The following is a 21,566-nucleotide window of genomic DNA, read 5'->3' on the forward strand; positions in this document are numbered from 1 at the left end:
AGGAGCTTTCCTCAACGGTAGGTATTGGATAACATTTCTAATTTCAGATGTTGAGATATACTGAGTGGGAAGCTCAGCAGATAAGATTGTGCTATTTAAAAACCTGTTGACTTCATCTTCAGTTTGCAAATTAACAGTAGGGTTAGGGGAAAAAGCATTTTCAAAATAATTCGCAAAAACCTCACATTTTTCAGAGTCACTCTGGTACGTCTCCTGGCCTTGTTGAAGGGGAGGGATCGTAGAAGGCGTTCTGAGAATTCTTTTTGGTTGCCAGCACATTTGAACTATCGCCTGGGTTTATTTCACTCAAATATTTCTGATAGTCATTAATTTTGAAAATATCTAATTCTGATTTTATTTTCCTGATGAGCCTGTTTAAGCTGCATGCGATCTTCTGGATGCCTGTGTCTCTGCCACCGTCTCCTAAAAACATGTTTTTCTTTAATTAAATTAAGAATTCTTTGCGGAGGGCGATTAGGACAAAACATGGTTTGTGATTGTTTTGCGACTGCTTTTTTAACCGAATTTTTAATCAGCTCAGTGAATTGTAGTACACAGTTGTCAATATCTTCGAAAGACTGTAAACAATTCGGCAAGATAATATTAGTTTTCTAATTCGTTATGAAATACAGCCCAGTCAAACTTTTACCATTTATTAGTTTTCAATGGAGGATTGGTAAAATCGGGTTTTAATTGAAAAAGTTACAATTACTGGTAAGTGGTCAGACGTTAACTCGCATAAGGTTTGCTGTACTATCGGTTCATTGAAATTATTAAACAAAACAATATCTAATATGTCAGGTTTGCTGGTTTCTCTGCCACGGATAAAATGTTGGTTCTACAGGAGCAGATATATTAATAGTTGTACGCATCAAGTAATCATTCAATTTATTACCCTTCTTTGGTTATTAGTGCGACATCCCCATAAAGTGGTTTTTACTGTTTAGATCTCCCATTAAAATAGTAGGACTATTATTATAGAGAATCCTATTAAAATCTTCAATCAACAAAACGTTTGTTAGGAGGTAAGTATGCTGATACCTAATGAAAAGTTGAGTCCATTTTTGTAAAAATATTTTTATGGAAACAGCTTCTAAACTTTGTAACTGGGGAGCAAGAAATTCGTGGTGTTTTTATGTTTCTTTTGATCAAAATTGCGACACCCCCAGAGGCATGAGGAGCCACTCGGTCCGTCTGTAAATAGAATAGCCACTTATTTTAAATTTATCATTGGGCAGGAAGTGAGTTTCAGTGACACATGCAACATCTATATTATGTCTTAACTAAGAAATCCCTGTAAAGAGATGTTTTTTGTCTTTCAAGCCATTGGCATTCCAAATTGAGAACAAATTAAGTTTTTTAAAGAGAGTTGGGGCCTGATTGTTAGTCACGGGCATTTTTAAAGAAAGAAGCAATAACCTGCTGAATAACCTTTTTCAACTGGGGTATGAGTATTTTTACTACATTGCTTATTATTTCGTCAAGACCTGAGATGTTACCTGCTTCCAGAGATTGTGGATCCTCTACGGAGTTTGCAGTTGAAGGAATGTACGACGGATGAGCCACCTCAGCATAGCTGGGGGAGTTCATATTCAACGGAGATCGAGGTGGAGATGATTTTGGTTGAGTTTTCCCTAGGTTCGTTTGAGTTTTCGGGTCGTGTGTCGTTGTAACTTGTGGACGAGATTCTTGGTCGTTCCCTATGGAGGATTTCTTGCGACCGGTCAATTTCTGCTTGATGCCCTGGTAGTATTTACACCTCCTGTAATTTGAAGTATGTTCCTCGCCGCAGTTAACACACACTGGTTTGGTTTCTTTACTGACCGGCAGTCTGAATAGAGATGGGATCCCGAGCACCGCACACAGCGAGGGTCCAGTTTGCAGAAGTTTTTTGTGTGACCAAAGTCTTGGCATCTCAGACACTGTGGGATGTTTTTTGACTTCCTTTTAATTTCCACTTTAACTATGGCGTGAAACAATTGTTCAAGGTTCATAATATCACGACCACTTTCCGAATTCTCCAGCTCTACAAAACAGAGTGGCCATTGGACTTTTGTTTTTGTTTGAACAATCTTGATACTTTAATGGTCGGGTAACCCATGTCACATAACTCTTGATTGATTTCTTCGTCAGTTAGAGAGTAGGGAACATTACGAATGATCACTTCAAGGTTTTTGTCCTGGGAAGGTTTAAAACGTGAAAAACTTTACTTGATTTGTTTCATAAAAGTTAGTTAGTTTCCTGTAGTCATTTATTTCTGTTAGGTTTATCTTGATCGATTTAGCTTTTGATTTCAGTTTGTGAAACTTGATATTTACATTACACTTAATATCTTTTATTATTTTCTTGGTGGTTATTTACGTCACGCAAAAATATTGGTGGGATCTTAGATCGTGATTTATTTTTCTTTATATCATCAGGAGATCCTTGTTCCATTTCATGTCCTTGTTGTGAGGAAGGAAGACAGTAAGCTATGATCTGCAACATTGGTATGGGTTGGTTCAAGTATCTTGAATCGGTTTTTTGAATGAATCTCACTCACATCGAGGTAGTACTTCTTAGGAGGTGGAGAAGCATTTGCAGTTTTAGTAATATGTCGCTTTTTTGGATTCACGAAGTCGTTGTTGTTATCGGGAAGAGGAACAGTTAGCATTTCATTCATGTCTAACGTCGAACTTTTGTCCGAGCGGGAACAATTCATTAGAGCCTGGCTGGCTGTCATAGCGGTAGGAGTAGGTTTAAAACATTTTAGGTTAAGCCTTTGTTTACAATATTTGAATTGAAACATCAAATTTCTTGTGTGAACGAATCTTGTGAATTAATCAAACAAATACAATCTAAACACGGTTAAAAGTTAAAAACAATAATTAAAAACAACTTAAATAAAACTTTTGAACAAACAATTCGAAGAAAATAGCGGGACTAGAAAACACTAGGTTAAAACTGTTTTTGTCAGTCCTCAGAAATTTTGAATGTTCACCCATATAGCTCCAAAGAAATATTAACAATTTTAGCAGCAGACCCTTACTTATAAGTTATAACATGGTTATGTTTATAACTATAGTCTAATAAAATCAAAGGAGTGGTAACAAGATCTATTTTAACAGACAAATTCTCTTGGCATGAGTATAAAGAGGCGTTGAGACTTCAATTATACTGTAGTTATCAAACCCGATGATGATATCGATTCAGCAATTAAAGTCCATTAACTACAAGTCCGCAAAAATATTATCAAGATGGCGTCTCTAAAATCAGGTAATAAGCTACCCTGGAAACCTAAATAGTCCGCTCAATTTAGCCCAAAAATAGGGATAACTTTGCATTAATTCCCAGAAAGCTGAAAATTTGCATAGATGTTAGGGACACCATTGTTATGAAATTTTGAAAAGACCCCAACGATCCCATGTCTGCAAAAATTTTTATTCAAGGTCAAATTTAGTAAAAAATGGTTTTTTTTAATTTTTCAGCGAAACGGTTAGTCTTATGACAAAATATGTCAGACGAAAATTGTAGATCATGTAATTATCTACAGAAATTGTCCTTACGGTTTTTTTCATAACACTAACCATTTTTGAGAAAAGCAATTACAAAATTTTCTTATGCTTTATTGTCTATAATATGTACACGCCACATATGAGGTAGTGTACCTAGCGCGTTGTTTTTAATGCAGTTTCCCCGGTAGGCCTATTCCACAGTCTATTCCAGTAAAATTCAACGAATGTTTGGTTATCTTCTTCTTTTCAGTCGATGCACTTTTATCAGAGTAGTCGTTGTAGATCAGATACAGCTAGAGTGACAAGTTCCATTATACTTGGTTGTAAACATATTTTACTCATAATTGTCATTAATTATTTCTTCTTATTCCTGTTTTCTGATGCAGGTGGAAGAAGCGTGTGGGTTGGTTCCCATACATTATTGACATGTCCATGTTCAAGCTATTGCCCAGTTGCTGAAGTCGTTTATTTACTGAATTTACGGTAATGTCGTATACTAGGGAATTTAAAGATAATCAATTCTTGATAGATAATGTCTACACTGATCTTCCTGATGACGTGTTCAGCTTGTTCTGTGTTAATAACTTCATTGCCCGATCACCATCCACAGGTGGCGATTGCAAATTTGTCAAACCCAAGTGGCGCTGTAATTACCCTGGTTCTTACTTAGGCGATCTTTTTCGAATGGCAATGTTTGCATCTTAAGACATTTAATAAGTAAAGAAACATGGTCCAGAATCTACGAAACATGTAGAATGAACTATAAAATGTATCTTTTCGATTCCTTGTTATCCTTTTTTGGGCAGGCATTTACAGAGAATAAAACCAGAATTCGTAGGAGTAGCCTACATATCGAGGTAAGGTGTTTTAAGTGAAGATCTATTGAAGCTTCGTGATAAGTTTTCCAGTTGTTTAATTTAAAATAAAGATGTGGATTCTTATAGCGTAAGAAGCGGCAGTATATTGCCAGTATTACAGCTACTAAAGTGCTTGTTGAAATACAAAATTCTTCTAATACAATCAAGACGATGTGGGAAATCATAAATGAAAATAGAGAAAAGAAATGAATTTCATCTTGTGCTCCCCAGACCATTAAAAATGAAAAGGGTCTTGTTATTAGTGGTCCAAAACAAGTCTCGAACTTCTTCAATAATTTCTTAATGAACGTTGCTCAAAATCGTTTAACTTTCTCAGACACTATTAGTTTGTATTCATATGGGAGTCATAACACTTTTTTTTATTATTTATTTATAATAGAGAGGTAAAAGATATAATCAGGTCCCTTAAACAAGACATCTTCAGGTTATAACAAAATATCATCTAAACTACTGAAGTCATGTTGGGAATTCCTAATCGACCCACTTGTTTACTTCATTATTTTTTCTTTTGAAAGTGGAGTTTTTCCAAACGCTTTAAAACTGTATATCATAAAACCATGGAACAAAAAAGAATAATGGATGACCTTGACAACTTTAGAACAATGTATATTATATCAACGTTATTAAAAGTCTGAAAAAGCAAGTATTGTTAGGTTGTGGTCTTTTATTACTCAAAATAATATTTTGTTCTTCAATCAGATAGGATTTGTAATAGGTGGGTCAACTGTCGGTACGATGTTCACACTTTTGGATAAGGTGGATAAAGGAAGTCGGCTTCAGGTGTCTTTTTTCATCTACGGAAGACATTTGATATAGTTTCTCATGATCTTATGATGGATAAACTTGAGAGCGTTGGAATGCGTGGCGCAGCAAATAAATTTATTTCGTCATATTTGAGGGAACACCTACGAGTAGTTGAGATGTCTTTGGTTCATGTTTTCACTTTAAGGCGTTGTTATTCTGATGTGCAAACATTGAAGTCAGGGTCTCCGAAGGTTCCATTCTCGGACCTCTTTTGTTCATTTTATATATAAGTGATATCAGGTGTTGTGTTGCAGATGTCTATTTGTTTTTGTTTGCAGGCGACACGTACATTAGTTTAGACAGTCAATGTCATGATGCGTTAGGGGTTAAAACGCGTGTAGAATCTATATGACTTTCTGTGATTTAAAAACAATGGTTTGAATGTAAACACAGGTGAGACCAAATTAATAGATTTCACAATTACAGGGAAGCGCTATGACAATCTCGGTGTTTGGTTTGATGACGAACGTTTCTGAACACAATCAAGTTCTTGGGTCTATCTGTTGACACGAATTTGAATTTTTCCTCACATATAAACAATGTAGCACGGCAGATGTCTTCTGAATATTTTTACTGCGTAGACTTGCACACTTCATAAACACTTGTGTTCTTCTTACAGCATACTATGCTCTGATTTTCAATACTTGACTTACGCTGTTGCAATCTGGGGTTTAGAAAGAACTAATTCTGTTTTTTTTTTTTTTTTTTTTGTATCTTACATATGAAGATATTGCGGATTATTGCTGGAATTCGTCAACGAGAGACCCCCAAACCTATTTTAAGGAGTTTGAAATCCTACATTTCACATGCATTTATATATCTTATACATTAATTATTTTTAAACAGAACCGTAGTATTTTTCAGTCTCATGTTCCACAATCTAAATACAGTCTTAAAAATAAACATAAATTAAATATCCCTTTCCACACTTCACCTTTAAAAATCATACTTATTATTATACTATAGCATTTTTTGACACCCTACTTGAATTAAAAAAAAAATAGATTTAGACTTTTTAAGGAATTTAGATATTTTTAAAGGAAACTCAGGTGTTTTTACTAGAACATTGTTTTTATTCTGTACAAGACTATGTCGTGTACCACGTTAATTAGTTATTAATAAATAATATCTTATGTTTGAATAGTTATTTAGACCCAAGCCAATACATGTATTTATGTTTCATGGCAATAAAGAATATTTGAGTTTGATTATGAATAGTAATCATTCGTCCTCTCAATAAAAAATACGTATTGGGATATTTATTTGGTCCTGTAGCTAGATGGTCTTGTAATATTCTTTTTGTTATCTTTTGTTCTTGTGTCAGCTGTTGGATAATGAACGAATATAAACATAAAACGAAACGTCCAAAACAGAATTCGAGAATGAGAAGTAAAAGAGAAAAAGCGTAGTTGAGTTACCTGTGGTTGCCACTGCCGACGAGCTCCTCCCGTTTGTTTTCAATGGGGTGATCGTGACAGGCGGAGAGAAAGAGTGGGGGCAGAGCCGAGCAGTACCGATAAATCCCGAACATTCCTGACAAACCCTGTACATGCGGCTGATAGCGACCTCAGTTCGGAACGGTTCTGATTTCTATTATCTTACAAATTAATGAGTCGTTTTTATATCCGAATTAATGAGTCGTTTTATATCCGAATTAATGAGTCGTTTTATATCCGAACATATCTGCAAAACATAGAAATTATATCGAATTAATTATATTAATATTGAACTTTCTTTATAACTCTAAAGATACTTTACAAAATGTGAGATGGTGCACAACGAATAAAATGTCATAATCTAGAATAGAATAGAAAAATTATTTATTTTCTTGAAAATATGTACAATAGTAAAATTATATAAACATCATTTATACCTTAAGCACAAACACAAACATTGCTCCTTAGTTGTAGACACAATTGACATGAGAATAAAAATAAAACAATGTTACTTTTTATTAAAGAAATATGAACATGTCTTTTTTTTATTTTAATACAGCTAGGGTACATCAATAAACAAAATTCAAGAAAACAAAATAGGACCTCAAAAGGCAAGGAACTGCCTGTGTAGAGGCTCCAACTTTCTTAGAAAAACAAAAGAAAACAACACTCAAGCAAATGAAATTAACAAATAAATTCAAATACGATAAATCTACCCATTTAAACTAAGCTTTAATAAAACACTTAAATTTGAATTAAAAACACATTATATAATTTTCAAAGTCTAAAGCTAATTCAGTATACATAAAATGCCATAAATATAAATTATAACCATATCCAGTTATCTTTTTGTGATATTGGAATATATTCAAATTAATAGGACAAAAGCAACATATTATAATGTGGAGTCCTTAATTGGTAGTAAATAAATTAATAATTACTTAACCAAAAACATAATTATAGAAATATGACAAAATCAATGACAACTACCTGACTTAAATACCTAACATAGCACGTGAGAAATAAGCTAGACTTGAAATTGTGCATGCAACTTCGACCAAGCCTGATAAGTGTCATTTTGTGTCGTCTGGCGTACGCGATTATAATGCTGATCTGATCTATAGTACATGGAAATTATCGAATAATTTCTAACTAATAGTAATGTAACCTACAAATTATATTTATTTGATTAAGGCAGTTGGAAAATGCAATGAACCAAATATAATGTTACGAAACAATTTTATTGGTTTACATTTTAATACGAAAGATGCAATTAAAAAACTCAACATAATTGTTGATTTTGTGTTTGGAGACCCTGAAGATAAATTCTTTAACTACTATGCTAAGTAGGGCTCTTTTTAATCCTCCTGGATGTTTAATCCACCCTCGAATGTTTTATAGCTACGCCACTGAATGTAACGAAGTTACTTTGTTACATTAGACTTCCTTACGTCTTTTTTGGTATTTCGATACTCCGTTGTATTGGTTTATTTGTATGTAGACAAGAGTAATTGCCTGCCATTAATTACGTTGTAAAATCACGGTTCAATGAAATAAATTTAATTGCGCTGCATCCTGCAGCATCCAGCTTTGAAAATGTAATATATATATTACATTTATACATATACATACATACATACATACATATTACACCACCAGGCTCTATTAAATTCAGAGGAGTACAGAGCGAGAACGCGCGGACTGCTTATTCCACTATTCTAATACGCGGGCTATCTCTAGTTGGCAGGAGGGGCCCCTCCATCCCCACTTTTTCTCTCCGCCTGTCACGATCACCCCATTGAAAACAAACGGGAGGAGCTCGTGCCACTGCCGCTGCGTATTAGGTTTTTGGTGTGCGTGAGTGTTCGGGTGTGTGGTATGGTTCATGTTTCTTAACTTGTGTTTTGGACTAGTTCATCTAAGTTACTCATATTAGTGCGATAAGAGTAACAATAGCCGAATAGGTTTGATTTTGTTACACATTTTAAATGTTCAAATAGGTCAAAGAATTAACTTGCTCGATACATTTGTGTCGATTTATTTGTTATTGAGTTTGAATATAATAATATAAGTATCCCTAAGTTATCATAGCTGAAGTGGCTCATTAAAATGTTCAGTTCTTTAAAATTCGGTGGACAACAAATTTGTCAACTTGTCAAGACAAGTGACCGTTGTGTTTATTCCATTGCATCTTTACACTCAAACAATTTTCATTTCAATGCTCATAGAACAACTACCGAGAAAAGTTTACCTCGTCGACTAAACCTTTATAAATCAGGAGATTCGGTTTTAAAAGAAAACCTTTCATCTTCTTTGTTAAGAAGGTAAGATAAAAAACTTGAGTATTTACTGATTGTCACATAGGCTAACTAATTCCTTAGAAATAGACCTAAGATTATGGCTGTAGTACTATAGCGGTAACCCTGAAAATTGTATCAACTATCAATTATAAATATCCAAAAACCCTGAAAATTGAATCAACTATAAATTATAAATATCCAAACTATCGAATATATAAAAACATTCAACCAATAGATATTCATAATTAATCCTAAATACTAGCAGTTTTTTTTTTGCTGAACGAAATATTGTTTTGTACAATCTTAAAAGCCTATAAAGTAATTCGGTTCAACATTATTGTTCCAGATTAATTCAAACAAAGTACAATCATGAGTTTGATATTTAATGGCTATAAGTAGAAATCCTAAAGTAATGGCTATAAGTATTTAATGGCCTTAAGTAGAAATCTGATTTACATGTGTTATTTGTTTTTTAAGGTTTCAGACATGTTTGTCTTTCAAAATAGTAAAAAATACTAAATTTGCACTGTTTTCTTTTCTATCTTTTATAAATATACATAGCCTAGATAGTTTTTTGTATATCACTAAGTTATTACTTTTTAAGAAATAACAGCCGGACTGTAATGCAATTTGTAATACCCATAACTTAATTTGGTTCCAGCAGTTGTAATGAGTATTCGTTCCTCTTGAATATCGATCATTATTATCGATGATTCGATTACATCACAGTGCTGCTTATTTTACTGCAGCCAAGATTATTTTTCCAAACCTGCTTTAACCCTTGAACCGGCAATCTTATTTTTTAGATGAATGAAACACTTTTTCAAATGCATTGAATTTACCAAACAATGTTCCACTTTTTCGCCTTAAAGATCTAAGAAGTTGAACTTTTTATATATTTGTATACGTAGACCTATACATTACCAGTACTAAGTTATTAAAGTCAGATAGCCCAGGCTTAATGTATGTTTTTAGCTGTCTACACAATTTTCATCATTAATAAATGTTTGTGATTTTTCACTATTATAACATTATTTCACAAATCTTAATACTTATTTATTATTCCACTGCATAATCACTACTTTCTGTAATTTAATTAGTTGTTATTTATTTTGTTGATGTTATATTTAAGTTGCATGAAAATGTTGTGAAATTATTGTATATTGGCGGATGCCGTTGAAATAATAAAATAAATAAATAAATAAATAAATATAGGTAGTTTTTTCAACTTTTAAGTTTTACTGCAATAAATGTTGTTATTTCACGAAATAAGCTAGAAAACTATATTATTTTAATCAGTACTAAATTTGTATGATAACAGCCATTTTTAAAATTTTGTTAATTAAGACCTAGGGGATTGTGTGTCCCTAAACCGGAAAAATACGAAAGTAGTTCAGTATCATAAAGTAGGATAAGTTAACAACTTTTGTATTTAATTAAGTTTGAAATAATAAACATGCACAAAATTTAAACTTTCCTACTCAGAACTTCATAGAGTAGGATAATGGTAGTGAGCGTAATCCCAAAAGTACATAGTATCTTTTTATATCATATTAGGGTTTTCTGCTCAGAAGGATAATATACTACCAACAGGTCACTGCGGTGGAAGGCGAAGAAGAAACTGAGGTAAAATGCAAATGTAGTGGAATGTTAGTCAGGTTCTGGAACACATTACGAGGAAGAGAAATATTAAATAATAGGTTTAAATATGTTAATCTGGCAAGGTGCCGTAAGTACCAGATATTCAGTCATGTGGCTAAGTATTGCAACAAAAAAATCCAAAGTCATTTATTCTGTGGGAAAGGCCAAGAATATGGAGTGCAAGGACAAGAATAGAAAGAAAGAGTGGCCTCTGAGAATTACAAGACAGATGATCGTGCACACTACCATCATGGTAGGATACAGAGGATGTATTTAGGAAACAGGGCTGTAGTTGAAAAATTAAAAATTGAAGAAGATGTAAAAAATAAAAAGGAAAAGGTTATTAAAATAAAGAGTTTGAAATGACGATCCTCAGTGCTACGGGCATTTTGGAATGATCAAGAGATGTGTAGGATATAAATAAAAGTGTACAAATAGATAAAAATATTGGAAGAAAGATATTTATTGCTTATAAAAAGTCTGAATAAGTTCTCGGTTTATGCAGGGTGTCTAGGGCTGGTGGTAGAAACAATCTCCGTATCTGTAAATTTGTTTAAAATTACGGGAGTAAAAACTTTAAGTAAGCTCAAGCTATTACAAAATTCGTTATAGTTTGTTCCAAACCCCATCAACTGGTAGGTGACACATATTTAGGCAAAGTTTGGTCTTTATCGAGATCATGAAACAAAAACTGTTCTGTGCTTAGTTTTCAGAAATACTATATTTGTTGGCTATAGTGTAGGTACTAGCTGGAGAGAAGTACTCGAGGCAACTGTTAGGATGATGGTAGCTTTTTAGGAGAAAGAAAGATTTATTTGTACAGTACAGAGAAAAGTATGACATATTTCTCTGTAGTTACAATCTATCTCATACTAATCTATCATATGAAAATTATTATATGATTCTGTACATTAATTAAATTACATAATTATGGCCCTTATATTTTTATCATAAGTGTGCAAATTTAGTCCTTTGAGTGAGAGTGATGGGGAAGAGTTGTGGCCACATTAATGTACTGAAACCTCCACACCAGGACTTCAGTTCTGGCTTATTCGAACTATTTTTATTTGTGGGGGTAAAAATATTTAGTCCTTTGAGTGAGAGTGATAGGGAAGAGTTGTGGCCACATTAATGTACTGAAACCTCCACACCAGGACTTCAGTTCTGGCTTATTCGAACTATTTTTATTTGTGGGGGTAAAAATATTTAGTCCTTTGAGTGAGAGTGATGGGGAAGAGTTGTGGCCACATTACCGGTAATGTACTGAAACCTCCACACCAGGACTTCAGTTCTGGCTTATTCGAACTATTTTTATTTGTGGGGGTAAAAATATTTAGTCCTTTGAGTGAGAGTGATAGGGAAGAGTTGTGGCCACATTAATGTACTGAAACCTCCATTTTTATTTGTGGGTTGCTGTGTCATCAAATGGCTTGAAATGTTTACATATTAGTATAAAAAATAGATAAACTAAATTATTAGTTTAGATATAGGAAATGTAAAATTTGATATGAAAGTCAAAGACAGGTAATATTATGCAGGTGGTTTTAATTAATACAATAACCTTTTTAGGCATTCAACAAATGGCCGCAATGGGTAAGTGTATACAACTGCTTTTGAAAATATCGTATCGGATGTCTTCTTAACCTTTTGGAAAGAAAATGTATATGCTTGTATTGCTTTTTGTTCCTGCATTGTTATATTTTCTCATCATAATTTCTTAATAATACCCTAAGATTCACTCATGGAGTTTTTTTAATTTGATTTAATTGAAGTATTCCTAATATTTCTTAAGATTCGTTAAGCTTGGTTGTAGTAACATTGTTGATTTCACTTGAACACCCTTATAGTTCTTATTTTCAGGTTTGTTTAAATTTAAAGACGTCTTTCCGTCCTTAAAGCATGTTGCCCTCTTGATATATCCCTTAGCATAAACATGGTATTAACTCTTCTTGCCTCCTCCCCAATTATATATCTGCATTAACAATCTATTTATGCAACAGTTAATGCAGCAATATCCAGCGGGTTTTGCCACAAAAATGCATGTCTTGAGATAGACCCCTTACCTCATATTCAAGGCACATATGTACAGTATATAAGAATATTTGTTTATTTTGAATTGACCAGATATACATTTAAAAATAAATAAAATCAATTAATTGTTTAGTGTGTACATATTCATTATTTATTTAAATACATCCATTATTTACTAATAACATTTTCAATTAATGACGTTCGTATAATTAATAATCACTTACCCATTAATATTAGTATACTTATAAGTTTTACACAGGATAAGTTTTTTAATTTAAAATTTAGGACAAATTATGGTTTATGATGAAAAAACTTAGAGAGATAATGAATGATATATTTTGTGTAAGAGATTTTGCATTTATGTCTAACTTGGAAATAAACCTTCAAAATCAGTTTGCGATAAGAATCATAGAAACTACGAGGTGGCAGAATGTCACATCAAAATCAGTTTGTGATAAGAATCATAGAAACTACCTGGTGGCAGAATGTCACATCAAAATCAGTTTGTGATAAGAATCATAGAAACTACCTGGTGCCAGAATGTCACATCAAAATCAGTTTGCGATAAGAATCATAGAAACTACCTGGTGGCAGAATGTCACATCAAAATCCTGATAAAATGCTTTACATTACATCTAAAGGAGGTGGCTACTAATTGACATTACAGTATGTGATGCTATGTAAATTCTCTTCAGAACATGATGTTTTTACCACCACAATGTAGCCACCTCTTTCTATGTTAGTTTTAACCAATGAAAAGCTTCAAGATGACGGCTATTTATATTTAAAAGCAAAATTTTTAAGCCATGTTATTTCCAATATAGGCCCAAAACAATACATTTTTAAAATATGTTACGTAATTATAAACAATTGAAACTTTCACTTTTTCTTATAAATCTTTAAGATTAGGCTACAGTCATTCAAAGTTTGGAAAAAGATTGATTATGTATAAGTTAGTATGCATTATAGTACAACAAAACAAAAAAAGTGTTTTGAAACACTCAAGTCATTTTAGATAATGTTTGTTTTTACATGGTTTTTCATATCTCGTAAGATTTCCAGAGAGCGGGCTTACAAAGATAAGAACAAACATCTCAAAACAGTGATGCCTTTCTATTGGCATCAATGTTCTATCTATTGGCAATAATGTTTATTGCTCCTGTAATCTCATTAGTTATCTCAGATTATTCAATTTACACCATCTTTACGAAAAATGTATTATTTTATTCGTGTGTTTGACACTCATGAATTTTGACCTAAACTTAACAAATAAATAGAAGAGTCAACAACATTGAGCATTGTAGCAAAGAATAATTATATGTGGATCAACTGCCACATTCATTGATCTGTGTAGAGAGCTAAACATCTGACAATTACTTTGTTTCTATTCCAGGAACCTAGCGTCAGTGACTCCAGCTGCCATAGGTAAAGCTGTCAGTAAAGATGAGCGCCGGGAGTTCATGGCAGTGTTTCCTGACATAGTGAGAGACTTGACGGAAACTCACCGTCAGACTGAAATTCCTGATGTCACAAAATGGTATTCAAAGGTGAGTTGACCCTTATTAAAGTTACACATGTAAAACCTTAGTCTTGAGTTGTTAGTACAGTTTCTGTATGTATAAGAAAAACTGATTGGAATACATTTAAATCAAATTATGAATCATTAAAACCAGATTAGCCTTAAATCTTGTAGTTTAGTCACAAATCTAGAAATAAATTTAGTTGCATTAAACTGAATAATTACTATAAATTAAAATTTTCTAATTATCTCCTCTGAGAATTGTCGGAGAATTTAGAACATTCATAAATTTACCCAATCTGAAAATGTTCTAAATTTATTGTAAATATTTAGGTTAAGTTCTTCTAAGTCCATGTTTATTTTTTATTGAAAAGTAGAAAGAAATAAACTTATATGTACGAAAAAAGTGTTTTGTTTTTGTGTAGGCTACCTTTAAGTGATTTGTCCTTGAGAAGGGCGTGTATATGGGGATGATCCTTATCATATATGTTTAGACTATCTTATCTAAGTCTCCTATCTTAACTATCCTAATAGCTTGTGACTCATTATCTTTCTTCATCATAATCTTATTGCTGTTGAATCATATATACTTGTAACCAACTTTGTCTTTAACTTCTTTAGCCTTTTTCATGAGATCAGAAAAGTGTGGTGTAAGATGGTTGTTGAAGTAAATAGCTCTTTCTGGATGGTCATTACCTAACAGAGAAGTACTAGGCTTAAATTTACGTGACTTACGAACTACAGAGTCTCTGATGGCTCTCGTTGTACACTGTACGATGATCGGCGCTGGCGATCTAGGAGAAGGAAGTCTATGGGCTGTTATATCTTCTTTTTTTAAATCGATGTTCATTTTCCCTAGTAGTGTTGTTGTGTGGAACGTCCTCATTTTATGAGTGTGGAATACTTGTCACAAGAAAATTTTTGTACCTACCATATTGCTTCTCACACTCAAGTTCAAGTTGCAAGTCCTCCATTTCCCTACGAAGATCAAATGAGTTGGTTTCTATCTGTTGCACTCTATCAATTAAGTTGTTAATTGTGTCCTCTAGTTTACTTACCAAAGTAAAAATGGTATTTATTCTTGACGAAATTTTCTCCTCCTGTCTTTTTAAACATATTTTCAAGAAATTTCTTCAATGCTAGATAGGTAGGGTCATCACTTTCTATTTCGTCCTCTTGCTCTATGCTTCCCAACCTTGTTTTAATAGTTGAGGGTTTACAGATTGAACATTCCCATTCGGACATCTTTTTCAGAGGTTTAGCTTTCCAAGTAGATTTCTGAAGACCAGCACAGTGATAGTGTAACTTGGCCTTACACTTTCCACATTCTACAAAATCTCGAATTGGTTTTTGAACAAATTCGGCAAACCATGATCTTGATCCTAAAATATCCAAGTTTCGATTTTACAACAATTGAACTAAGCAAAATGTTTCTGATGAAGGAATGTCTATATCCAGTATTACCAGGCCAGATTCTAACCTCAAAGCAAGCCACAAACTGTAAACTTTCTAATATCAATTTAAACTAATGTTATGACTTGTTTTCATTTAAACACTTATTAAATACAATCTGAGGTCACCCACGAAAAACATTAAACATCCGTAATTAGTTAATTAGTTTTTAAATTATGAAAATACCTTTAGAATGGACAGCAAGTTGAAGTACTAGTAATTAATTAACCGTACTGCCATAATTAATGTACAGACTATCCTATATCAACAAAATTATTTTGCAATATTTATTATATATATATTCATTCTTGCTGGTATATTCTCTGTATTATCTAGAAGTTTAAAATGTCCTTTGTTTGTTTTAAAGAAGAACAATTTTTAACTAAAGTAACGTGTGAATTCTGTATTGCTGCAGAAGTATTATTATTATATTGAGTTATAAAGTTGTTGAATTGTGCGGCAGTACTGAGGTTTAGCAGGTGTGACAATAACAACACATGACCTTGACTGATAAGGTGCCATAAATCAGCAAGCTCTCTCCCATCACTCGCTCAGTGAGTGTCTCTTCCTCACTTTTCTACTGTGGTGAAAGTGCATTCCTACACAGCTTTTACCAGAAATGGAAACCACTGTTTAACATAACTGCTTATTCAACTGATAGGCCATCCATGCTGATAGCCTTATCTCAGTTGTGATTATTGTTGAGGGAGTTGTGTTTATGGTTTATGGTTTATGAAATAATTTAGAAAGTAGTAATAATTGTTGTTACAAATAAATATTTTACAACTCTTCTAGAACTGTTTTATCAGTTTGATTGTTACTGTTGAAACTAAGCTATTACTATATATATATATATATTATAAAAGGATGAATCCACCCTTTGTATAGAACACCCTATATACATATTAGTTTCAACAGTAATAATCAAAATGATAAAACAGTTCTAGAAGTGTTCTATATATATATATATTTAAATAAAAACAAAATCAGAAGCATCCTTCGAATACATTTTATTTTATGTATAGGGTGTTTGCAAGATGTCGACACAATCTAAGGAAATGACAGTAGACAAAAAAAAAAAAAAAAAAAAAAAACAAGCAAATAGTTTGTATGATAATATCTTCCTACCAAGATTAGTTCACTGTTTGGTCATATGTCTTTTTTACTATCAAATCACATAAAAAAAAAAAAAACAATTAATGTAAATCAATTAAAACTTGTGATTTATGTTAAACCAATTAAAGGGACATAAACAAACAAGTATATAAATAATATCACTTTCTGTTTTAAAATTGCTGCAATTAAAAGTGTTCAAAATTAAACATCTTGAGAGCTGTTAATCATATAACAAATTTGTATAGTATTTGAAAATTTAATGAAAAATTCAATGGTATTGCATTTGTGTAAATCGGTTGAAAAATAAAAGTTATTGCTATATTAGTTGTTATGTGTTGGTGAAAATAAATTTCTTGCTGGATAGAAATGTTTTATTTCAATTGAAAACTGTTGTTAATGATTTAAAATTAGCAATTGGAAATGTAATAAAAGGAAATGTATCGCCCAATTTCTAAAATCTCTTTAACTCCTTCATTTTCCAACAGATTTACAAAAATAGTTTTCACAGCTTTGTGTTTTCACAAGGGGTGGAGATAGGTCAACACTCAGCCCTTGTCCTCTACTGTAATGTGTATATGTTGGCACTTTTAAGCTCTTTAAAGACTTTATGTATATTGCAATAGTTTGCAGACAGAAAGATATGGTCAGTGGAAAAGTACTGGATCAACTATATTAAGTATCTTAGTGTGAGGCTAATTGGCTGAATTTTAGCGAAGCGTGTCACTCGTGAGGCTCGAAAAATTTCATTTCTGTCTGTCTGTAAATATGTAAAAAAAAACAAAATAACCTACAGACTTGAAATTTTGCTTGAAACTTTATTTATATATTAGCAATAATGAGTTGGTTGATGGTGCGTGTCACTCTATGGGATATGGCTGAGCATTAGTGAATATTTTTACATTTGTCTTATGTATAACCATGATGGCAGTTAGAAAATAGCTTATAAAATAAATTTGTAAGCAAGCTGAGTACAATCGTATGAGATTTTAACGTGTGCATATTACATGCAGCAGAATCACTCCAATAAATACCATTTTATTTTGGTGTCTTGCTGTGTATAATTTTATTATTTAAGGACTAATATGAAACCCAATTTAACGAACAAACATGTAGCAAGATATCTTGAGAAAGATTTCATCTGTAGATTTTAAATTTGCATGAATATTCATTTTGCATAACAAGAATGAGTTCTATTATTAATTCATGTAAATTATTCATAAAACAATAGAGTGAAAGCTATTATTAAGATTTGGTGCCAAGATTTGATTTCAGTGCACTCTTGTGTCGTAGTATCTTCTCTACCTCACCAGCCCTACCTCACCAGAACTTTTATTATTTAAACACTGCTATGAAACCTAATTCATGTATAAAAACGTGAATGTATCATGTGGAAAAATATAATGTAAATTTCCATGACTATATTTGATCTTTTTTTTGTGAAAAAGATCTTTTCTATTTTATTTATGGTAATATAATTTAGTTTAGTATTTAAAATAAATAAACAATAGTAAAACTTTATAGTTCCTGAGTTGAAATAAAGTTTTGTGTTCAAGGAGGTCATAGTTGAATTTGGTGTAATCAATTTAACATGATTATAACTTAAAAAGGTACCTACTTTTATATTTAGTTTATTTCAGAATAATTATTCCAATAATAAAACTACTTATTACAATGATTATACTGTCATAACACTCTGTATGTTTGTTGTAACTCCAAACATCTTGTCTGGTCAGAAACCTTGTTCATGTGATACAGATGATCTTAATGTCATGTTGATGTAGTGATTAGAATACCATATTATTATGTAATCTGTTGTAAATGACTCATACTCTGAAAGTAACACTTGATTCATTGCATCTTCAATTAATGCAGTACCAATATACTAACTTCTTCTGTCTCTATGTGGAAATAATTTTTAAAGGTCGGAAATATTAATAATAAATCATAAACACTACGGTTGTGTTTACAAATAACAAACCATGAGTGTTTATTTTTTCTAATTAATTTGGAAAAGTTTTGTACAATGAGGGATTTTATGAAATTTCAAGGGAACAAAATTAATTAATTGAAGTTCTTTTCTTGATCAATATCAAAAGTATACAAAATCAGTAGTGTGATCGACCGATTCATGGAAGAGTGATACAAATTCTCAGAAGGATAGTTGTTGATCTTGCAGTTGGTTACAACAATAGCATAAGAGCAAGATATAATAAATATAGTATCTATAGTTAAATAATTATTGAAGTGAATAAAACTAGCATGTGCTAGGACTAAGGTTTTGGTTAGCAACTGCTCTGCTCAGGTTTACTCGTATGTCATTAAAGTAGCCTAACTCTATCTAGGCTTAGCTAAGTTATTTCTTGGAAGTGAAGTGATTAAAACACTTCTAACTTTTAAGGTTAGCAACTGCTAAGAAACTGTTAAGTCTGGTCCAGGGCATGCTAGATTTTTAGTTGTTCGTTGATAACTTCCTGATGTGGTTATTTTTTTATAGTTACCATCAGCAGAAACAATATTCTGTGTGCATCAGGAAATAACACATTCCAAAGAAATATTAAGGTTTGACACTGAAAGCGTTGAAATTTTAGCTGTAGAGTTCTTAAATGAAAAAGAAACAAACGGTGGTGTTCTTTCACCAAGGAAGCACATGGAAATCTTCTCGATTTGTTGCGGATACCAGATTTCAGTCAGGTATTGCTGTGTAATGAAAGGAATAATTGACAGGGCTCGTAACTGAATTCATTTTCCATAAACGGTGTAGGAAGTAAATGAGGCAAAAATTCTTTGTAAACAAAGTTTCTGTATACCTACAGTGTTTTATGGAGCGATGGACTGTACACTAACCTCCAACAAACTGCTACACCTAGTAGGCTACTTGCTTATGTTATTCCGAACACGTCCGTAGCAGACTCTTCCCTAGCTCCTGCTAACTAGATCTAGCACTTGTCTATTTACCTTGTCTATTTTGGTTTTGATGAAGAGATAACTGAGCAGATGCTAACCACTAGTGACTAGGTTTTTTTTCACTTAACTCAGTGATAGTCCAAGTGGTAATTACATAAATAGGAAAGTAAAATAAATACTACAGTATTTGAAATTTTAATTTTGTTACCATAATGTAGGGCAAAATATTTTCTGTTCACAACGGCAGCACTTGTTGCTAATTAATCTCTTGTTAGGTTTTAAAATAAAATTAAAAAAACCGTGATTAGTTTATTAAATTAAAAAATCCTTATTAAAATATTCAGTATGACTAAAACGATTCAAGTGATAACTTTTAACTCAAGTGTTAACCTAGAGTTTGAACAAAATTTTTAAAAATTCAGTTACTTTTTGGAACGAATTAGGGAAACGGTACTGATTGGATGTAACACTTATAATTCTCCTTTTGTTCCTTTTGAGTTAATTTTTTTTCATGAAGTGGGTATATGGACCACCTGCCCTTACAACTCTTGCAGCTTAAATGATCATTGTGTTACTTCTAGTGAAATTAATATGACTGCTTTGAAAAACCCCAATAGTGATTTTTATAGCGACGGAAACATGACTCTCAAACTTATGAATAACTCTGCATTCTGAAATGCTACATGAAACAACAATATTATTAGATTATAACAGTGTTACACTGAGACAATCATCCTTGCTAACTGCTTATTCTGGTATACAGTTAGTTACTTTAATGGTGTGCTAACCGCACTCAGTGCCGAGTGTCATTTGGTCCTTTTGCTGTTAGTCATTTTACTGTGGTATATGTTGAAACCGCCCTTGCAGTTTATGTCAAAATGCATAAATTTAAACGTTTCCATCAAAAATATATAAATTACATAATCACTTTGGCTTACAGGTATTGCAGTACAATGTGCCTGGTGGGAAGAAGAATAGAGGTCTAGCCCTGATACTGGCCTATCGTATGTTGGCACCACAGTCTGCTCAGACACCAGAGAAGATCAGGGAGGCGCAAATCATGGGCTGGTGCATTGAAATGGTGAGTACAGTTACAGCTTTAGACGTTTGTAACTAACTTGACTTCAATCGCAATCAATTATTGTTGAAAGTGAGTATAGTATATTGAAATTGAAAATAAATTTGAAAAATATCTATTTCGGTTAAGTGATAATTAATTGTCAATCATTTATAGAAACTTTTTTCAATTTCAAAGAAGATATTTTAATACCGTACATTCCGGTCACACCTCGTAAAATCATTTATAACATAGAGATTAAGCTCTCAGATATTTGCCATATACAAGTTATTGTTCAGTCTTAAGAAATCATTTTTAATGGTCGCTGGCCTCATTTAGTCCTTTTCTTTTAATTTCTCGATATTACAAATACTACTAATAGGATTTAATTGTTACCTGAAGTTTTTACCCCATTAAAAAATGTTAATCTGAAACAATTTTGCTCAATTACCTGCGGTTCCAAATTTTGTAGGTTATCATATTTTAAAGGTAAAATTTATATGCACTTAAATTTCTTTTAATTTTTTTATATTTTAGCTAGTAGTGCAAACAAATGCAAGTTTTTGTAATTATAATGTAAATTATGAAGACATTATAAAAAATCTATAAAACAATATGGATCCTTATAAAATTATACTTTTAACCCTCAAAGTGCTACTATCGCACTGTGCGATATGTTCGTACCACTTCAAAGTGCTACTATCGCACTGTGCGATATGTTCGTACCACTTCAAAGTGCTACTATCGCACTGTGCGATATGTTCGTTTTTTTCATATCACAGACAAACGGTTCGCTCAATAACGACGTGGTTTATAAGGCTACATGTAGGAATAAATTCCCTATCAAGTAACGTAATTAGAACTATGTAATTGAGAAGTTTACGAGGAAGAGTAAGAAGAATAGTCAGCTGATTTCGATGCGTGTTTGTCCGTT

General features: G+C 32.4%; 1 protein-coding gene across 2 annotated transcripts in view; it reads left to right on the forward strand.

Annotated features, from left to right (window-relative positions):
* The first annotated feature begins 8,463 nt into the window (after positions 1–8,463).
* Positions 8,464–21,566, forward strand: part of LOC124355275 (farnesyl pyrophosphate synthase-like) — a 31,540-nt gene continuing 18,437 nt past the window's right edge. Inside the window, exons 1-4 of one of the 2 annotated variants that reach the window (XM_046806330.1) lie at positions 8,464–8,936; positions 12,123–12,146; positions 13,978–14,131; positions 20,516–20,656. In XM_046806330.1, coding sequence (XP_046662286.1) covers positions 8,722–8,936; positions 12,123–12,146; positions 13,978–14,131; positions 20,516–20,656 — 534 coding nt within the window. In that variant the 5' untranslated portion in view covers positions 8,464–8,721. The remainder of the gene's footprint in view (positions 8,937–12,122; positions 12,147–13,977; positions 14,132–20,515; positions 20,657–21,566) is intronic. The other variant, XM_046806331.1, reaches the window with a different exon arrangement.

Source organism: Homalodisca vitripennis, chromosome 2, assembly GCF_021130785.1.
Source record: "Homalodisca vitripennis isolate AUS2020 chromosome 2, UT_GWSS_2.1, whole genome shotgun sequence".
NCBI classification, from domain to species: domain Eukaryota; kingdom Metazoa; phylum Arthropoda; class Insecta; order Hemiptera; family Cicadellidae; genus Homalodisca; species Homalodisca vitripennis.